Source organism: Rhipicephalus sanguineus, chromosome 1 (assembly GCF_013339695.2).
Source record: "Rhipicephalus sanguineus isolate Rsan-2018 chromosome 1, BIME_Rsan_1.4, whole genome shotgun sequence".
Lineage (NCBI taxonomy): Eukaryota > Metazoa > Arthropoda > Arachnida > Ixodida > Ixodidae > Rhipicephalus > Rhipicephalus sanguineus.
The window spans coordinates 324,222,260-324,238,476 of record NC_051176.1 but is presented as its reverse complement, the minus strand read 5'-3'; the positions used below and the strand labels follow the sequence as shown (position 1 = coordinate 324,238,476).

Genomic DNA, 16,217 nt, shown 5'->3' with positions numbered 1-16,217 from the left:
AAAATAGCCCGGATGAATGAAGATACGTGGTGAAACTTCCAGTGGGATGCGACGGTCGTCTTCTCCGGATCAGAGACACTCAAGGAGGCAAGCAACGCCTTGAACCTTTTCCGTGGCATCACTGACGGTGGAAGAAGGCCTGGAAACTTGTGTCGTTGACTCCTATAGAAATAAAGGCGCGGGGCTTAGACGATTCCTGTGTGCACCAGAAGTCTGACGAGCATGCGCATCTTAGTGACCGCCCTCCAGTATCCGTCCCTCTCACCGTGCGTTGACTTTTCGAAAATATGCATCTCCGCATACTTATTTGTGTGTGCATATCTCTGTGACGACTCCTGTGGTGAAAAACAACAGGAAGCCGCCACGCAGCACTCCGGAGCGCTAGGTCAAGGTCCACTCCGCGCCGTCTTCGCGGAGAGAACTCCGCTTTTCACTTTCTGCAGCCGGCGCCAAGTACTCCCGCCCGAACGAAGATGACACCTTGCAAATAAGAGCTGTGACCTTAAGTAAGCACCAGATACGTGTACATCCGCGCGTGGCAGCGATAACACGCCCCGAGGAGAGAGCGAAACTCACCGGCGGATACCAGCTGATGTTCCGGGGTGGCTTGACGCACTATCGCCGTACGTACTGAAGTCAGACAAACCAAAGTTGTCTTCCGTGTCTGTGCTGCTACCATCTTCCAGAGACGGACGCTCAGATTCATCGGAATCCATCGAAATTCGCCATTTTCGTGGAGCACCCGCGAGCGAAGTCGACACCATAACGGAAACCATAAGCGCTCAACCTCCCCAAATGCGAAAGAGGTTTAAAAGTCTTCCCGCGACGGAAAAAAGAAACTCAAAAGCGAAACTGATAAAATACTGCATCTTTTACCCTTTAAATTGTGTTAGCTGTCCAGAAACGCTCAGAGAGCGCCAGAATTTGAACTTGAAGTTATCGATAACATACTATCGATGGGAACAGGTGCGGTCGCGAAAGTGTTAACAATGGACCCGTGTGTACATATAGCATTCACATATCATGTACATCATTGCCAAATGTTAGCAAAAGGGCCCCGCCACAGTGGTCTAGTGGTTATGGCACTCGACTGCTGACCCGATGGTCGCGGGATCGAATCCCAGCCGCGGCTGCTGCATTTTCGATGGAGGCGAAAATATTCGAGGCCCGTGTAATTAGATTTAGGTGCACGTTAAAGAACCCCAGGTGCTCGAAATTTCCGGGGCTCTCTACTACAGTTTCTCTCATAATCATATCGTGGTTTTTGACGTTAAACCCCAGATATTATTACTGTAGAGAAGCCTTGGAACATAGTAATGGGTTGCCCTCTCCGGCGCCTCCTAGTGGGTCGTCCTCTTTGGTTGCTTGTGAAAGGACGCCGCTCGCGCAGGGAGTTCGTGCCTTGCCGTGACTGTCGCCATTACACATTGTCATTGAGTGCCGTCTATTAAACACCTTAACAATTTGGTGGAGAGTGCTCTGCTCCCATTCAATGCCCCTGGAGCTTCGATTCCGTACCCTGCCATCTACCATGCCTCAAGACGCCGCCCAGCAAACGCCTCCTCTCGCAACGAACACATGTCCCGGTGTCCTCCGTATACGCGATCCACCTATCTTCACTCGCGCAGGGAGTTTGTGCCTTGCCGTGACTGTCGCCATTACACATTGTCATTGAGTGTCGTCTATTAAACACCTTAACATCATTATTATTATTGTTACCAAAACCAAGAAGCAACCATGAATTTTCTTGTGTTACTCAGTCACCAATGTTGGGTTCGGGAGCTGTTTTAAACAAACCAGCTTTTGATTGGTGATACCTTTCTTCAATCTTGTAAGATTGTTGTGACTATAAACAATGAAATTGAGAACTCAGGATTCCAGAGAATACCGTAATTTGCAGAGTCATGGCCTTCAAGCTGCGATTTGTGTAGTTTCCACTTATGAGGGCCTCCATAACTACGAGTGACGCTGACAGGGTGATGCTGACAGATTTGCAGTGACAGGCATCAACGAATATGTGGTGCCGAATATTTCAGCTTTGTAAGTCGTAATGCAAGTGTATTCTGGATAGCGAATAGTTCTGTTGATCTACTCCTATATACAAAGAGATCATAAAATTTTGGTCATTATTTTAAAATACCATATTTACCGGAGTCTAACATGCACCTTTTTCAAAAAAATGAGTCTCAAAACTGCCCGCTAAAAACGAATGTGAAAGCAAACCTATGTTCGCGTCAGTGTTGGGAACAGCCTACCATCAGAGGCAGTCAGTGCAATCACCATCACAAGATGGCGACAGAGCCCACATTGATGTGGGTTCGCTTTGTACTCCTTCAACAGTATTATCAGTCAGTCACTTCAAGGCTGCTATCACTTTCACAAAATTTGGCATGGCTCAGCACCAGATGTGTCGGCATACACAGCCACCTGCATTTCTGGTGTTGTGCCAGTACAGGGTTCATAGCAACTTTGACGAAAAAATTTAAGGGTTTTTAAGATATTTCAAGCACCTAACGAATAATGTTCAAGCACTTGAACACTTCTTGAGTACATAGAAAAAGACACCACCACGTTTTACAGCCTGGAAGCACATCTTGCGCGGCACACAAGCCAACGCGGGCACAATGGTCACAATCAGTACCTAACATGTGGGAATCATCTCGAGATGCACAATGGTGGTGCGCGTAGCCCACCTGCGCGCTTTAAAAGCCTGCGTGCTGCCTGAGAAGTGGCCGCCGTCAAGGATAGACGCTGCCACCCGCACTGGCCGATTGCTGCTGCCCCAGTTCATGGTATGAGCCGTCAACGTAAATTGTTGTCGTTTGTTGTGCTTTGAAGCCTCCATTGCCCTTGCTTTCAGTGCATATAGGACGCAGCAAGCCCAATACCCACAAACTAAACAAGTCTCACAGTTCCTTTCTTTGCTCATTTCTTGCTCATTGCAGGCTTTATTGCGCTGCACTGTATTCTGCAAGTTTCAGTATTCTTCGGCTAGTTTTTTTTTAAACTGATCCACCTAACAATATGGACGCGCGCGCGCGCGCTTTCGCGCGCACACACACACACACACACACACACACACACACACACACACACACACACACACACACACACACACACACACACACACACACACACACACACACACACACACAGGCCCATTTTCAAACAGTGGACTATTTTATGTTCCCAAAGCTTTCCCTCCAACTTTTCATCCATTTCTGCAGGCTCCACAGAGTATTTTTTTAGTTGTTTCATATGACAATGAAGGTGATGTAACAATTAAAGGGACATTAAAGTGAAACATAAATTGTGCTCTGGGAACTCTAATGTCGTTAATGTCACCATAGATTCAATTATAGAGGAGAAAACCAAGGTCAAAGCTTGATATTTAAATTTTGCGCAGAAATCTCGCGCATGACGTCACGCATTTGAGTGCATTTTTTCTACTGTGGCGACATTGCCACAAGGAAATTTCCTGAAAGTTGTTATATTAAGTCTGTGTGCCCCTCAGAGGGCATTGTACTTCATTTTGACTCATTAAGAACTACCTAGGGTCCAGTAGACACCGTCAAAATCTATGACGTTATGGCGTTTGGTTCGGGAATTTCAAGGTGACGTCACCACTCAGAATTTCATTTTGCTCATTTTCTCACTTACCAAGCGTCATCTCGCTGCAAGCGAGGTGATTTTGAAATTGTGAAAGCGTTGATTTACTATACTAATACGAGAACAATCATTTTGTTCCTTAGTGTCCCTTTAACAACTAGTGCTGACAACTAGGCCGATCAGGCAAAATCCAAAATTGTGGCTTTTGCCTGCTCAGCACAGTTGTCGGCACAACTTGTTAAATCGGTAATTGTTATTTCCAAGTTCCAAACTTCATTCCTCAACTTGATATAATGTATTTCGTCAGTGCAGCTTTTGTTCGACGCCTTTTACTGCTCGATCACATTTCTTTACCCTCCACGTAGGCATAGCTAGAGGAGGATGTTAACCCCAGCCTAAATATTTCGTAACTTACATATGACATATTGCCGCAAATATGACGAAAAAAAGGCAGGAAAAAAACACAAACATGACAACACGGGCGGCACTTTGTGTACAATTTACTTAGGGTCATTTTAGCAGCAATTGTACAACCAACTAGGCCATGAACAAGTTTTCCTGATGAGGACACACACACACACACACACACACACACACACACACACACACACACACACACACACACACACACACACACACAAACAAACACAGGCGCTAGATGCCCTGCGCTCCCCCAAACGAAATCCACGTTGCGCCTCTGTTCAAAAGTAGGCTCGTGCAGATATAACTTTCTTGGTTCTAAGCGAACGGCAATTAGTGTCAAATAATTTTGAATCAAAGTGGACTAGTATCAGGATGTGAATAGTAGTAGGATGCAAGTCATATGCAGCAAAATGCGTGAAGGTTGAAAATTTTTCATACTTAGCCCTTATAAGACACTCTCCAAAAATTAAGCGTGGCTCTGCTAGCGCAAACGCCAAAGACCAGCGGAGCTGGGAGAAGGCGCTCTTGTTTAATCCAACTTATTGCTGGGCTTATCCCACTCTTTGCCTAATTTTTTATTGACCGCGAGAAATTGCTAACCAAACGTCATGCCACTTCTTTTACTCCACTGCGAGAGAAGAGGACCGCCGAAGCAAGCAAGCGGGGCATAGAAGAAGGAAAGAAAAATAGGAGGGAGCACGCCTAGCGTTCACAAGTCAGCTTCCTCTGAAGTCGCTTGCTCCTCGCGTTCGTGTTTTCTTTCCCGTGATACTCCTGTTTCATTTCCTTTTTTTTTTTGGTAGGCTCATGGACAAATACAAAAATTAACGAGCGCGCACGCCTAGCGTCCACAAGCCAACCTCCTCAGACGCTTCTCCCACCTCGTTCTTCATAGGCTGTTCTCAGTTCTCAGCATGCTCCTGTTTTCGTTTTTCAGGGCTGGGCTTCAAAATTTTCACGTGATGCTCCCTCCTGGGTTTTATTTTATTTGATGGAGCGGGGAAAGAAAGACCAGAAACACGTCTGAAACTGCTCACGCAATGACCACGCTGGAACGCTATAGCGTTGCAGCACCGCAACAGACGCGTGCGTTTGTTCGTGAACGCTCCTTGCGCGCCCACGGTAGTACGAGCCTCACCGCCGCTCGCGGTGGCCTTCTCCGCGTGACGTAGTGATGACGCCGCTGCGGAGCGCTCTCGCCTTGTCTCCACCTCCCCCGCTAACCCCTCACCGTGCCGCTCTCCACCTCGTTATGCTGTACTACACTACTTTTAGCTCGGCGAAAACAGCGCATGACGACATGAGAAACCTCGCTTGGTTTCGAGTTCTCATGTCGTCGAGGGCACCCGCCCTGTGGGAAATTGGCGGCATGGGACCACCAGGCCTAAAAATAAGGTCATCCTCTTTTTTTCTTTTTCTCTTTTTGAAAAACACACTAACAAAAAGAATATTGAAGTGCGGAAGCGTGGCTTCGCGGCGGTACGGGTTTCGTTTCACGCCAGAACAGTCCCACGCTGCAGTGAAACCATCTTTTAAGTGGGTTACATGCGGCAGAATACGTCGTTCGTTTCAAATACTTCCACATTTTAAATTGATGCCGAAGTGAATTCGACAACTGTAACATGCGCTCGCATATTTCTACGGGCCTATTCAAAAGCAACTGTTAAAGACTGGCTGAACAAAAGTGCATCGCATGACAAAATTCCAAGACATTTATAGACCTAAAACATTTTCAAGTCCTCAAGGCCTTGAAAATGCTATTTTCAAATTCCAGGGTTTTCAAGGACCGCTATGAACCTTGCAAGAATGCTGGGAACTGCATACTTCCACAAGTCTGGTGCAGAGTCACGCAAGACATGGAAAAAGTGATTGCATCATTGCTTGATAGTATCCTTTCTGCATGCTGAGTATGTGTGGCACTGGTGTAGCCAGGGTTGGGAGGAGTTGGGAACTTGAGGGCACTCACCCCTCCTCCTAGAAATTTTTCAGTTTTGCATGTGCTTATATAGACGCATACACACAAGCACAAACATACATGGAGCCCCAAAAAAAGTTTCTGGCTACGCCCCTGACTGTAGTCAATGAAATGCAAATAGACCGCTGTCACTGCGAAGGCTCATTACTGAAACCCTTCTGCGAAGGTAAAGTTTCGCATTTCTTTTATTGGAATAGCAATTATATGGACAGTCTCGACGGGTTTTCGCCGTCGCCGTCATGTCCCTCCCGTATGAAGTCCAAATTGATAAGATCCCCCGCGCATCGTATGTTCTACCGCGAACGCGGCCGAAGCAGCGATCAAACAAGCCGGCCCTTTTCCGTCGCTCGGAGGGTGGATGCGATGACATCACCCCCGCTCGGGAGGCCTGCCGTTGAAGCAGACAGGAAACGCCACGCCCTTTTTTGACGAGCATGAAAAGACGCATGCACCCTCCGTCACTCGGTGGGTGCATTCCCTCGGAGGGGGGGGGGGGAGTAGTCGCGCGGGTCGCAACTTTGAACTTTGAATCTAAGGGCGCGGTCGTGACCGCTGGCGCGCGCGCTATCTCGAAGCCATCACAGCGGGCGGCTCGTACACCCTTCTACGTGCTGCACTCTCAACGCGAAGTGACTTCGGAGACCATCGCTCCCTGGAGCGGCCGTATTCTCTTACACGAGCGTTTTGTAGTTACGCGAGATCGGATACAAAGCAGTTGGCTGCCAGCATCACTTAGTATAACACCACAATTTGTTGCTATCGCATTCATTGCTTCGCCCTTGCGGTGAAAACGAGTTTTTCTTACAGGGAGCGTGCTGTGTTCGTTCATAAATCAGGAGCACATTATACAGTTAAACCTCGATCTAACGAAACCAAATTTTCCGAACTTCCAGATCTAACGAAGAAACTTCCATTCTCCGGCAAAAACCCATAGGTTTGAACGTTCTCATCAACCTGCAATAATGGTCGTTTATGGCAAAAGATGGCTCGTCTCCTTGCAACTTTATTGCTCGCTGAATTTAGTCCTTGCATATCGGCAGCTCGTCATTGTGACCGTCTACCAGGCCTGGATCGTCCGGACATGGAATCATTGGAACATGGGAAAAGTCCGGGTCGGCGCCCTGGACCTCTCACATGCTCAGGCGCGGGTTAGCGGCAAATAAAATACAGCGTTTGGGTGTCGTTTAATGTTGGAATTGTAGATTTGGAAGGACTGAAAAATCCCTTGCTCGATTTTACGAACTTCTGATTTAACGAAATAATTCGAGCGCTCCCATCGCTTCGTTAAATCGGGTTTCAACTGTATTAAGCTGTATTTTTAGTTTCCTACTTTAGGCCCACAAGAACTGGGTGTGCACTATATTTAGGGTTGGATTCAGATAAATACAGTACTTGGTGTTTTCATTTTCATAGTACTAATACAGTTTTACACTAATACAAGAGGCTACTGAATGAAGATTTTTTAAATTTATTAATATGAAAGAACAATGGATGTGAAGTTTCTAGCAATGAGATTTCACTGTATATTCATATGCACACATACGCTCCAGAAAGTCAGGGTGTGGCTACTATTACACAGGTAAAATTGTCAAGTCCTCCTAATGGTTTCATCACAAAGTATAACCTACTTGCTTTTACAAAACAAAACAGTGTGTATAGTCTCAGATAAGTAAGAGCAGCAAGAGAACTGGGCAGCTGCTTGCATAGCACGGTGCTCTGCATGTACTCAAAATCGAACTTTTTGGGAACAACCAAGCCATTAGCCTATAGCGAATCTGTCTTGCAATTGTGGTGAAGGAGGGTGGCAATCACTCATGCAGCAGGAACAAACATAATAAATAAGTAACATCATGTCCATTTGTAGTAGCCATGGCTGCTACCCGGACTCTTTGTTCACTTGGAATGTCTCATGAGCATTAGAAAACAAAGTAAGAGCACACGCGATGTCTACCAGACAGTGGTCTCTGTGTGACCCGTCTCACTGTTCACACGTGACGTCTGGCTGTGCGTGTCACTGATGGTTGGCAATACGTTCTGCAAAGACAAGCACAGGGAAATGATTAGAAGAGAGGTCAAGCACATCAAGAAGATGCTTGAGTGCTGACAAGAGAATACTGCATTTTTTTTTATTTCAGGTAAACTGAAACAAAATTTCAAAACTGCATAAGAATCCCTGGTAAATATGTAGCTTGAAACATGGGTCATTCAAAGCTTGCAAAAATAGCCATTATTTCAGCTGAAAAAGGCGCTGGCATTACCGCTTGCTGAGTGGTTTCTGACTGGGGCATAACCTAGAATGTGCGACTCCTAGGTGGCGTGTTGGGAGCAACGACCAACAGCTGCACGCTTTGCGCTGTTCTTCTAGCCATATGAATTCCTCACACACTGTTACTGTGTGCTACAATGGGTGAACAACCATTGGATCCACACAACCACAGAGTGCCTGTGGGAAATACAATCTAAAAGACGTTTTTGTTGGCATGTAGAAAATGCAGACTGAACACTGCTTGTCTGCGCTATTTTCAAGGTAGTGAGACGGATTGTTAACCATGACATAAGATTTCATTTTCATCTACATAACAGATTCATTCAAAAAAAAGGATTCTGCAACAGTAGCCACCGAATTTCACCACGGTGCAGCAACAGGCCACACGGCATTGTCTCAGCGCGAATTCTTTTTGCTACCTGAGCCTGTAACGAAAATTTAAAAAAGTCTCGTCACATTAGCAATACATCGCCTTCTAATTAGTCATATTTATCTAATTAATGGTATTTCCATGCAGGGCAACGAATACCATTTCTTCACATTTTTTTCAGAACAAACATGCATATTCACAGCCTCTTCTTTTCTTATGTCGTATTGGTGTGCAAATATATTTTCATATGCTGGTACTTCCATGCCTTTCCATGACACTTCCATGCTTTTTATAGCACAAGAAGATAGCTAACTGGCTATTGGTGTGACGCATCCCGGGCAGCAGCTGAGGAGCATCTACGCAATCATAATGAGTTTGCAACTAACTGGCTATTAGTGTGGCCCATCGCGGGCAGCAGCTGAGGAGGATCTACGCAGTCATAATGACTTTGCAACTAACTGGCTATTGGTGTGGCCCATCGCGGGCAGCAGCTGAGGAGGATCTACGCAGTCATAATGACTTTGCAACTAACTGGCTATTGGTGTGGCCCATCGCGGGCAGCAGCTGAGGAGGATCTACGCAGTCATAATGACTTTGCAACTAACTGGCTATTGGTGTGGCCCATCGCGGGCAGCAGCTGAGGAGGATCTACGCAGTCATAATGACTTTGCAACTAACTGGCTATTAGTGTGGCCCATCGCGGGCAGCAGCTGAGGAGGATCTACGCAATCATAATGAGTTGGCACTATACACATTTGTAGCTAACCGGTACTTCCTTCACCTTTCTAGATGGAGATAAGTACTTTTTTTCTAATATAAGGTTATGAATGTATTTTTTGTCCAAGACACCTCCAGATGCCACTGCGGAATTGTGTGTAAATGGGCACAGTGGTACTAGTGCAGAAACTCTGGGGCTGACAGAAATAGGATGGAAAATTAGCCGATTCCCTGACTTTGTGGCATATCTGACAGCCTGTGAGTAGTCCTGTCTGACTGTGCTTCTTTTCTTTTAACCTTCTAGTGTCAAGAGACCTGCAAAGTTATATTTGACTACGTCCAGTTTAAGAAATAATACAAAACAGAAAAAGTTGACATTACAACCAGAAGACATCTGGACACTGCAGTATTTTTAAAACTGCTATGGGCTAAAGCACGGCGAGCTCTGCTTCCGACAGAAACATGGCAATGAGGCGCAAGTGATTCACCACGAGAAAGGAAGACATGGCAAGAGGAAGACAAGCAGGTGGTAAAATTGCCACACACACTTTTGTTTTTCTCTTACATTGTGATCGCGTTTCAATGGTTCAAACTGTAACATGTATTATCACTCAGCACATGTATCAGCACTTGATGCTTTTCAACGATTCTGCTCGCACTGCGTGCGTAAGGTGAACAGAGCAGTAATTTCTGTAATGTACACGAGAAGCAGTGGATGTTGACACGCATGCTTGGTTTTTCTTATATCATTCTTAACGTCTTTCTCCAACCAAAACTTACACGGACTACTACTGCTTGGCGCTAGCTGCACCTCAATGTACCAAAATATTCTTGAATGTTTCGAACTGTTCAAATCAGTTTGCATAAATGACACAAACAGTGATAGAACGAAAGGGGAATTTTTTCGAGAGGCACGTTTTTGTTACGCACAGCCAAGCGAATCCAATGGGTAATTTGGTCAAGGAAAGTGCAGGGGACATTAATTGTTGTCATTAATTGTGCAGTCTAACCATGACCTAAATTGAACTGAATTGAAGCGGATACACTTTAATTGACTTCATAATAACTACACTACAGCTAAAGACAATAATTATTGTCCCCTATGATTTCATTGGCCTAACTGTCTGTTGGATTCAGTTGGCTGAGTAAAAGTGACTGGAACACATTCAACCACCAGGAATTGTGCTGAAATGTACTGGGACATCTCTATAGAAGCCAATGCATTGGATCTGTAGATCAGATTACCAATGGCTGCGCTCGCTACTATCTTTGTACTGTATGCGTTCATTAATTTGCTGGGCAGAGGTTCTCCCAAAAAGGAGCTCTAGCTTTACTGGTTTGACTGCTGCATTCTTTACCATCGCAACCACGTAACATCTGAGGTTGATCTGCGTTAATGTACCCAACAACCCTGAGAAGCTGTTACTGAAGCCCACACAGTGAAGAATACCAAACAGGATAATAAGAATCAGAGAAATTATGTCCACCTAAGCAACAACAACCCCATAGCTGCTGTTCGTACTGCAGCAACATAAAGAGCCTTCCACAAAAAGCTGGTAAAAAATTTGGAGCCATTCCCTATTGGGAAAATGGGTGCTTGCAAAGCTTGGCGTGTGCGTGTCTGACCAACTTTTTTCTGTCTTTATTACTACCGCAGTGCACAATGATCCCTCCTAACAATCGTTCCTTCCTCCATGCCGGAAATCTGACCCCCGTGCTTAGCAGCGCAACACATCCGTCGCTACAAGCAAAAAAGATGGTCGTACGTGAAACAATACAATGTAACAATAACAGGCAGCAATGAAATGTGGCAACGTGAAATGACAAGTGACTTCGATAATTTCCTTACCGGAAAAACGTCAATACCAGCCACCTTACGGTCAGTGCAGCGCTCGTACGAAGTCAGATGTATGGCGTGTTGCCGAGCACAGCCTACTAAGCTACCATCGCGGAGAATCCACACCTACTGCCATTTCCAGTACTACGAGATGGGCTTGCATGGATTCGTTGCCAAAGAGCCACGTCCACAGCCCAGTGAACCACCATACAACATCACCAACAACCTTGAAGCAAACCAATGGCAACCATGCCGACCTTCCCATTTGTCACCAGTCGGGATGACTGGTGACGAATGAAAAAGAGCGGGCACTGCCTCTGAATGATAGATTGCTGTCGTGGTGCTGGCACCACTAGCATTTGTCTTCCCATCCCGGCGAGGTGAATATTCCAACGGGTGGTGACTATATATTCTTAGCCAAGTAAAACGCGCCTAGCGGTTGTGTTGAACAAGGTATTTACGGTTTTGGTGGGGGAAAGGGAGAGATATGCAATGACTGATAAATGAGAGGCACTAAAGTACTGATGAATAATCGTGGGCACTGCCTATGAATGATAGATTGCTGCCGTAATGCTGGCACCACTAGCATGTCTTCCCGTCCCAGCGAGGGCAATATTCCAACGGGTGGTCACTATGTATTCTTAGCCAAGTAAAACACGCCTAGCGACTTTGTTGAACAAGGTACTTAAGATTTAGGTGGACGGAGAAAGAGAGTAAAGACAGAGAGATGCAATGACTCTGAAAAATGACAGGCACTAAAGTACTGATGAAAAAGCGTGGGCAATGCCTATAAATGATGGATGCTGCCGTGGTACTGAAACCACTAGCATTTGTCTTCCCATCCCGGTGAGGGCAATATTCCAACGGGTGGTCACTATATATTCTTAGCCAAGTAAAACACGCCTGGCGACTTTGTTGAACAAGGTATTTAGGAATTGAGTGGGGGAAGGGACAGAGATGCAACGACTCTGAAAAATGAGAGGCACTAATGTACTGATGAAAAAGCGCGGGCACTGCCTATGAATGATGGATTGCTGCCATGGTGCTGGCACCACTAGGATGTGTCTTCCCGTCCCGGTGAGGGCAATATTCCAACGGGTGGTCAGTATATATTCTTAGCCAAGTAAGACACGCCTAACGAGTGTGTTGAACAAGGCATTTAAGATTTGGTTGGCGGAAAGGGAGAAAGATGCAATGACTCTGAAAAATGAGAGGCAGTAAAGCACTGATCAAAAAGCGCGGGCACTGCCTATGAATGATCGATTGCTGCCATGGTGCTGGCACCATTCGCATATGTCTTCCCACCTTGGCGAGGGCAATAATCCAATGGGTGGTCACTATATATTCTTAGCCAAGTAAGACACGCCTAACGAGTGTGTTGAACAAGGCATTTAGATTTGGGTGAGGGAAAGGGAGAGAGATGGAATGACTCTGAAAAATGAGAGACACTAATGTAGTGATGACAAAACACGGGCACTGCCTATGAATGATGGATTTCTGCCATGGTGCGGGCACCACTAGCATGTGTCTTGCCATCCCGGTGAGGGCAATATTGCAACGGCTCGTCAGTGTATATTCTTAGTCAAGTAAAACACACCTAGCGAATGTGTTGAACACGGTATTTAAGGTGTGGGTGGACGGAGAGGGAGAGGAAAGGGAGAGAGTTGCAATGACACTGCAAAATAAGAGGCACTAATGTAATGATGAATAAGCGCAAGCACAGGCCTATGAATGATGGATTGCTGCCATAGTGCTAGCACCAGTAGCATACGTATTGCCGTCCCGGTGAGGGCAATATTGCAACGGGTGGTCAGTATATATTGCCACGCCCACTTCTTGTTTTGTTTTGATGTATTCGGGTTTGACCGGCAGGAACGGTTATCAACGCTCGACGCTGTCCGCGAAGCAGTGTTCGAGAAGCTTCGCGATTGTAGTAGATCGTTCTGTTAAGATTGCGCCTCGGACGCGAATGTTCCAGCTTTGTCGAGAGATAACGCCGCCACCTGCGATATTGCTGGAAAGTTCGATAGCGCCTGTATAAACGCCGACGCGCTTGACCGCTTGTCAGTTGATCGACGGTCGACGCTCTGTTCGCCGCTGTCAGTGCACTGCTGTAGTTTGACTTTGTTTCCCGGCCACAAGTTCGGCCAAATAAAGGGTTTCATCTCTGACGTGCTTACTGCTGCCTTCGTCGACGTCACGACCACATGACATCTGGTGGAGGTGCTGCTTCGCTCATGTTCCGGTCGCCCCCGTCAGGCCGTGAACCCAGTCCGGGCGGCAACGAAGACATCGACGCATACCCCGAGCAGCGAGCAAGCTGCAGGAAACAAGGGCTACCTCCAGAATACGAGCCTTTACCCGACAAGACCAGGAAGACCCCGACCATGACCACCAGAACAGCGACGATGACCGACCCCGTGCAGCCTGCGCCGATCCTACTCCGGCAGCCGAAGGAGCCGCCAACCTTCCGCGGGTCGTCATTCGAAGACCGGGAAACCTGGCTCGAAACTTTCGAAAGGGTCTCAACATTCAACAACTGGGACTCCGAGGAGAAGCTGCGCCACGTTTACTTTTACCTTGAAGACGCAGCAAGGACCTGGTTCGAGAATCAGGAGTCCACTCTTCGAACATGGGACGCCTTTCGCGGCGCTTTCCTGGAGACATTTGCAAGCGTCGTCAGAAAAGAAAGGGCCGCAGTCTTGCTAGAGACACGGGTCCAACTTCCAAATGAAAGCGTTGCCATCTTTGGAGAGGAAATGACCAGACTGTTCCGCCACGCTGAACCAGCCATGCCTGAGGACAAGAAAGTCAGATTGCTCATGCGAGGGGTAAAGCAAAAGCTCTTCGCAGGGCTGATGCAGAACCCACCCTCGACAGTCCAAGAATTCGTCTAAGAGGCGACGACGATTGAGAAGACGCTGAAAATGCGCAACAGCCAGTATAATCGCCGATCGATTCAAGACAGCCCAGCTGTTCACGCCGTCGGCTCCGACGACCTGCGTGAATTGATCCGATCGTGCGGGAAGAACTGCGCAAGCTGTTACCCTCACCACAGCCTGAAGTTGCCTCGATCGCTGACATCGTCCGAGAGGAAATCCAGCAGTCTCTGGGCACTCCCGAGTCAGCGCAGCCGCAGCTGCAAGCAGTGAGCTATGCTGCTGCAGCCCGACGCAACGCCCCCCCCCCCTCCTCGCCCACGTCAAGGCGCCACGCCGCCCCAGCAGTTCCGCCGCCAGGCACCACCGCCGCCGCTAGCGATGTCATACCGCCCACCAGCCGGCCAGCTATACACGCCGAGGAAGACCGACGTTTGGCGCGCCCCCGACCATCGCCCACTCTGCTATTATTGCGGAGGAGCTGGCCACACTTACCGCCGCTGCCAGTACAGACAGATGGGACTGCATGGGTTCGCCATCGACGCGCCGCGTCCACAGCGGGGTGAACGACCACGCGACATCGACGAATAGCTCGCAGGAGCGCAATGGACCCCCCGAGGACCTTCCCGATCGCCATCGCCAGGCCGCTACGTCTCCCCCCAACGCCGACCAGACACTGGCCCAACGCGTGGCCGGTCACCCAGCCCGTATCCGGAAAACTAAGGGCAGCAACCGATGGAGCTGCGGTTGCTGTGCGACGAAATACCGAAGATCATCCGCCGCCGACGACAACGCCGCAACGAAATCTAGAGAACACGCCGCAAGCCGAACGAAGCCCTGACGTCGAAACTTCACGGCCCGAAGAAGACCTGACGACGCAACGTCGAAGCAGCGGGACGTCGAAGCAGCCGTGATCCGACGCCGCGACCAAATCGAAACGGTAGGCGACGAACTAATGACCTCGACGTTCTTATCGACGGCCACAACGTCACCGCTCTCGTCGATACTGGAGCCGATTATTCTGTCATCAGTGGACCGTTCGCGACGAAGCTGAAGAAAGTCAAGACCGTCTGGGAAGGCCCCGAAATCCGGACAGCTGGAGGTCACCTAGTAACGCTGGCAGGAATCTGCACAGCGAGGGTCTCCATTAACAACCGGATTTATCCCGCAAGCTTCGTAGTCCTTCAGCATTGCTCCCGAGATGTCATCCTTGGTATGGACTTCTTAGGCCTTCATAGTGCAGTCATCGACCTCAGATCCAAGTCAATAACACTATCTACAGAAAAAGCATTACCGCCGTACACGCCGCCAGGGAAGCATGCCTTGAATGTGCTGGAAGACCAGGTCACCATTCCCCCTCGCTCCAGCGTCATCATTTCGGTCGGCACTCAGAAAGTAGCAGACCTGGAAGGCATCGTTGAAGGCGACCAGCACCAGTTGATTAACCGCGAGATTTGAGTCGCAAGAGGAACAGCAGAGTTGCGGGGAGGCAAAACAACAGTGATGCTCACAAATTTTAGCAACGAGTATAAGAACGTAAACAAAGGCACGACGGTCGCCTACATCAAAGAAATTGTGGCACCCACCAATATTTTCGCCATCACCGATTCTTCCGAGCCCACACCAACGAATCGAGCTCCTAAACCAGCTTTCGACGTCAATCCTAGCCTTCCGAAGCACAAACAAGAACAGCTCACAACCCTGCTCTTGAAATAAAAGGACTGCTTTTCGTCGTCGTCAAGAATCCGCCAGACCCCAGTCGCAAAACATCGCATCATAACAGAGGAAAATGCCAGGCCATTCCGGCAGAGCCCGAACATACGATTACATTAAGGATTTTTTGTCAGACAGAACTGCCTGCTTGAAGTTCCAAAACATTGACTCGCCACCAATTCACTTAGGAAGCAGGGGTACACCGCAGGGCTCGGTTCTCTCTCCGTTTCTATTCAATGTGGCGATGTGGGGCCTCCCCGACGCATTGAAAAACATAGAGGGACTAAAAGTCAGTATGTACGCGGATGACATCACCCTCTGGACTAACCAGGGGAGCGATGCAAGCATCGAGGAGCGCCTGCAGGTGGCGGCGGACACTGTCGTGAACTATGCTGCCAGTAGGGGTCTTTCATGCTCTCCGCAAAAAT

The 16,217-nt window shown here is 47.9% G+C and overlaps 1 protein-coding gene across 1 annotated transcript in view; it reads right to left on the bottom strand.

Annotated features, from left to right (window-relative positions):
• Positions 1–7,459: 7,459 nt before the first annotated feature.
• Positions 7,460–16,217, bottom strand: part of LOC119379502 (mitogen-activated protein kinase kinase kinase 13) — a 419,538-nt gene continuing 410,780 nt past the window's right edge. Inside the window, exon 9 of the mRNA XM_037648803.2 lies at positions 7,460–8,041. Coding sequence (XP_037504731.2) covers positions 7,955–8,041 — 87 coding nt within the window. The 3' untranslated portion in view covers positions 7,460–7,954. The remainder of the gene's footprint in view (positions 8,042–16,217) is intronic.